General features: G+C 45.8%; 1 protein-coding gene across 3 annotated transcripts in view; it reads right to left on the bottom strand.

The window, feature by feature from the left end:
- ATP2C1 (ATPase secretory pathway Ca2+ transporting 1) overlaps positions 1 to 5,241 on the bottom strand; it is a 70,644-nt gene that overhangs the window by 25,586 nt on the left and 39,817 nt on the right. For all 3 annotated transcript variants that reach the window (XR_002481279.1, XM_008073240.2, XM_021706560.1), the window contains 3 exons: positions 4,753 to 4,848; positions 4,574 to 4,663; positions 2,052 to 2,156 (listed from right to left, as the gene is read on the bottom strand). Coding sequence is in view for 2 of the 3 variants with exons in the window: in XM_008073240.2 (XP_008071431.1) it covers positions 2,052 to 2,156; positions 4,574 to 4,663; positions 4,753 to 4,848 (291 nt within the window). In the remaining variant the exon portion in view is untranslated. The remainder of the gene's footprint in view (positions 1 to 2,051; positions 2,157 to 4,573; positions 4,664 to 4,752; positions 4,849 to 5,241) is intronic.

Raw genomic sequence — 5,241 nt, 5'->3', positions numbered from 1 at the left:
AACCCGCGGGCGCAGGCAATCCACTCACCTCAGCCTCCCAAGGCGCAGGATTACAGGCTGGGCCACCGAGCCCGGCTCATTTGCTATTTATTATTGGTAGGAGAATTTTTTCACTCATACCAGTCTACAGAGATGTAATCAGTTTCATAGTGGTTGCCCACAGAGGAAAGTGCATAAACAATTATTCATTCCTATTAAAAGAAGTGTAAAAATATAGTTTTAAAGGACAAAGTCAGTTTAAGCATCAAACCAGTAACAACTATGACAGGGTGCTCCCCTAATCACCCAGAATTTATTCATACAAAAACTGTGTATTTATTCTTACATATTTAAACTTCGGTCACCTTCAAAGTACTCTCTGTTTGATGCAATACACCTATTGAGATGCTTTTTCCACTGCTCAAAACAGTTTTGAACTCATCAATTTTGATGCCTTTGAGTGCTTCTGTATTGTGTTTCACCTCTTCCACATCAGCAAAACGTTTCCCTTTGAAGATGCGCTTCATCCCAAGAAACCAAAAAAAGTCGCTTGGGTGAGACCAGGTGAATAAGGAGAACGGGGCATGGGGGCCATGCTGTTTTTAGTCCAAAACTGCCGAACACTCAGCGCAGTACGGGCAGATGCGTTGTCATGGTGGAAGAACCAGTCACCTGTTTGCCACTGCTCAGAATGTTTCTTCTGCAAATCACAATGCAACCTTCTCACAACTTCCAGATAAAACCTTTGGTTGACTGATTCAGAGGAACAAATTCTGAGTGTACTACAAGGGGCCTGCCTTCCAAAAAATAATTGTTTTTTTGGGGGGGAGGGTCCCCCTTATATGAGTGATATAATTAAACACCGTAGATAAATCAGAACTCTTTATTATGCTAACTGTAAAAATGTCTAAAGCACACAGGAACAAGGTAGTAGGCTCGAAATATCAGTGCATGTCATTTTGTGTTTATAAACTGGATCAATCAACATGAATCACACAAATTTGGGAACCACTTTTTCATGAAGTAATGTGAGTTTGTTTGTTCTGAAGACACTCGTTCCTTTAGTCAAAGAACACAGAGTGAAAAACAGTCAGCAGAGATCTCTAATGAACTTCTATATACACAAGGGAATATCATGCAGCCATAAAGGAGGACAAACATATGGACTTTGCAGCAACTCGAACAGATTCAGAGTCTATAATACTCAGTGATCTCTCACAGAAACAAAGAACAGGGTACCATATGTTCTCGCTCATAAGCAGACCCTGAACATTTACCATAATCCTGTAAGAAAGGGATTGGCAGTAGTAGGACACTGGCAGGGTGGAGGTGGGGCCACAGCATCCAAAAAGGTACCTGATCGTAAACCAGGCAAAGTGGGGACCCAAGGGAGGCCCAAACTACCTGTACAATGTCCACTTGTACACCTAATCCTGAATTGTACCCCATATCTTTAAAATAAAAAAATTTTTTAAAGTTAAAAAAACGCCCGGGCTTGGTGGCTCAGCCTGTAATCCCAGTGCTTTGGGAGGCTGAGGTGAGTGGATTGCCTGAGTCCATGGGTTCGAGACCTGCCTGGCCAATTTGGCAAGACATCATCTCTACAATAAATCAAAAACTTAGCTGGGTGTGGTATTGCATGCGTCTGTAGATCCAGCTACCTGGAAGGCTGAGGCAGAAGGACCGCCAGAGCCCAGCAGGGTGAGGCTGCAGTGGCCGAGAGCGGCCACTGCACTCCAGTCTAGGTGACAGAGTGAGACTCCAACTCAAAAAAAGAGGAAAAATATAATGAGAAAATTTGATGTCCCAAGCACTAAGAGATCAAGACCAGGCTCCATCTCTTTAGGCTGTTTCCTTGCACAGCACTAACTCCAGGAATATGTCTGTGTATGGATTCTGTAAGGGAGAGTATCAATGAAAACAGGAGAGCAATGAGAGATGAGTGTCCTGCTGATACACACACTTTAAAGCAACAGGGCCGTATTATGCACGACTGCTCAATCCTGAAGGTGGATGCTCAGTGAACACACAGGCGCCCAGCTGCACAGGACACAAGCCCTCTTTGTGGATACCTGCTGTGTCCGGTGCACGCACTTCACCGCCATCCACTTCTGCTCAGAGCTGAACGGGTACTCAGCTTTCCTGATGTAGTCCTGCTGGAGTCCATCAAGACCCATCTAGGTGGCACAAGAAGAAAGTTACTTTTCACCAACATGTGACTACTTTTTGCTTTCACAAAGACAAAAGTCACAACTGTACCAAGGCTGTCTAGAGATACTTGAAAATATCCTATTTTCAAGGATAGGGACAGAGCAGCAATGCTCCATCAACTATATTGCCCTTCTCAGGTCTTCAGCACAAACCTCCACCATGAGGCCCTGGTGTGCAGACCGAGTCTAGGGCAGTGGTCCCCAACTCCCAGCTGTTGGGAACAGGGCTGCATGGCAGGAGAGCAACAGCAGGCAACCAAGCGAGTGATGTTTCATCTGCGTTACAGCCGCTCCCCACCCCTCGCCTGGCTGCCTGAGCTCCGCCTCCAGTCGCATCAGCAGCACCACTGGATTCTCTCAGGAGCGAACCCTACTGCGAAGTGCGTAGGCAAGGAATGAATAGGATGTGCGCTCCTGTGAGAACTGAATGCCTGATGGTCCAGAGGGGTAGCTGAGGCAGTGATGCTAGCGCTGAGGACTGGCTGCAACTACCGGTGAACACAAACAGCGAGGCTCAGCTGCGCCTCCCCCGCCACCAGTTGGTGGAAAAACTACCTTCCATGAAACTGGTCCCTGATGCCAAAGAAGTCGGGGGCCGCTGGTCTAGGCACAGTCACCAGGACTGTACGTAAACCAAACCTTCAACGCTGACGATATTAACCTACCAGCTCAATTCTGGAAGCAAGCAGGACACAAACAAACCCAAAGTTCCTACCCAATACCCCAGCATGTATTTTCATGCCATCAGAAGCCTCCGGTCCAAACCTCACTTCTTAGGACCCAAGTGTGCCTTGTCTGTTGCTACCATCCGAGGTCCTCACCCTCTACCACTCTATCACCTGACCACTACCAATGTCACGCAGCTATGCTCCCTCTCAAAAGCCTCTGCATCTGCCACCAAATATCAAAAAATATTTTAAGTGACTCAAAAATCTACAGGACATGGCTTTTTGTTTTATACTGAAACGTTCAGGCTAGGCACAGTGGTTCATGCCTATAGTCCCTGCACTTTGGGAGGCCAAGATGGGAGGATCGCTTGAGCCCAGAAGCTTGAGACCACAGCCTAGGAAACATAGTGAGACCCCCACCTCTACCAACAAAGAAAAAAATCAGAAAAAGACACAAGTTCAGACTCTGCTCTTGGCGTTCACTGGGCCTCCCCACACCCACCACACCTGGGCATTCACAACTCCCTCAGTCACTCAAGCCCTTTCATTTCATCCAGCTCGGTCGACTCACGGGCCACCATCCCACCTGGCTCACTCCTCTCTGCTTCTCCTCTAGCTCCCTCCTTAGCTGCCCTCATCTAAACCCCCAGTTCTCAGGCCGCATCTGCACCACTGTTACATGCAGCCCAGTGCTGCACCTTCACTGTCTGCCGCCTGGGTCTACATTTTACTTGCTCCAAGAACATCAATGCTGATGTCCTACTGAAAAGGTGAGGTCTCTGCCATAAGGAGACGGTTTCACCCTCTTTATCTCTCAGAGAATTCAGTATCTTGTGAAGTACATCACAGGAAGCACTTGGTGATTGGTTCACTGCTTCAGTATCTCTTAGCAAGCTACACTATGCTAGCTACTTTAGTTACCGGGAGATCAAATGATAAGAACATGTCACTTTCTGTCAAAGAAACACACATTCTAAAACTATCCATTTTACTATTAAATTAAATACATCATAATAGCCTGCAATCCCACACTGGATCCTCTTTCTAGTAACCTCATTTACAAGCATCCAGCTTCACACAAGTCTCAAAATCTTCTCAGGTACTCTTAAAAGTAGGAGCATTACTTTTGTTAGGAGAGCAACAGACTGGACGTCCAGGTTTCTCACAGAATCAAATGTAGGCCTTAGCAGACAAGGAGACCAACTGAGACCAAAGAACGAATCACTGAGAACAGCAGCCCCTCCTCCCAACGCCATTTCCACTCCACTTCTACTCTGAGAAACTGACAGAGGAGAAAAAGGAAAGACTGGACAGAAGAGCTGGTTTCTCCTGATGGCACTGATGTCGTCACATGGAAATACTGAAGAAGGTATACACATCCAAAGGTTGGTAGTACTTACTAGCAATCTCACACATGTATGTGCAAAGCTTTTCACACACAGGTTTCAATATTATGGAAGACAGGAACATTTCTCCATGAGAAGAAATCCTTGAGTGCTTGTTAGTTTTTAACTTGCATGTCAGGAATAAGGTTACACCTAAAAAGCTCTAGGTTCTATATTTCCAAAAATAAAACCAGTTCCCGAAAGGCAGTAAAAACAAAATAGTGTGTGTTTCCTTCACTCGGTACCTAAAAACCAGTAATACTGGAACTGATGGCCTCATATTTGTTGCGCAGGTGTGTCTCAAGTGTCAAAGAAGGGGTCAGGTACATACCTTCATGGCAAGTGCAATTAAGGCCCCTTCGGTTGGTTTCCCCATCAGAGTGTTGTTTCTAATGACAGCATCGTTGCACACGCAGCCCGCCTAGGAGTAACACACACAAGACTCTGAAGCAATCACTGTTCTTACGTCACTATGAGGAAAGTAACCCACTTAGAAAACAAGGAACCTACCTCAACAATTCGGCTGACAGCTGGGTTATAGAATCCATGGACAACGTCACCATCAACAATCACCTCCCCAAACTGATTATAGCCAACTCCAGTAACCTGCAGAGCACACAGTGGGAGCAACAATGCAAACAGTGGATGGTGACAGGACTTACAAGAAAGAAGAACTATGATGAATGGTGTTCATTTCACTTTATACAGATTGATATTGTTAAAGAGTATACCGAGGAAAGCATTAAAATTTTGTCTCAAAAAAAATACTTAATAGTTAAAGGAATACTGCCTCTAATTTAAATCACAACAATTAACCTTAAAAGATTGTTCTAGCCGGGCTCGGTGGCTCAGCCTGTAATCCGCACCTTGAGAGGCTGAGGTGAGTGGACTGCCTGAGCCCGTGGATTCGAGACCCGCCTGGGCAACTTGGCGAGACCTCATCTCTAAAATAAATCAAAAAAATTAGCCGGGCGTGGTAGCGTGTGCCTGTAGTTCCAG

Source organism: Carlito syrichta, unplaced genomic scaffold (genome assembly GCF_000164805.1).
Source record: "Carlito syrichta isolate Samal-C Ts95f unplaced genomic scaffold, Tarsius_syrichta-2.0.1 Scaffold315797, whole genome shotgun sequence".
NCBI lineage: Eukaryota > Metazoa > Chordata > Mammalia > Primates > Tarsiidae > Carlito > Carlito syrichta.
This window is presented reverse-complemented; position numbering and strand designations above follow the sequence as displayed.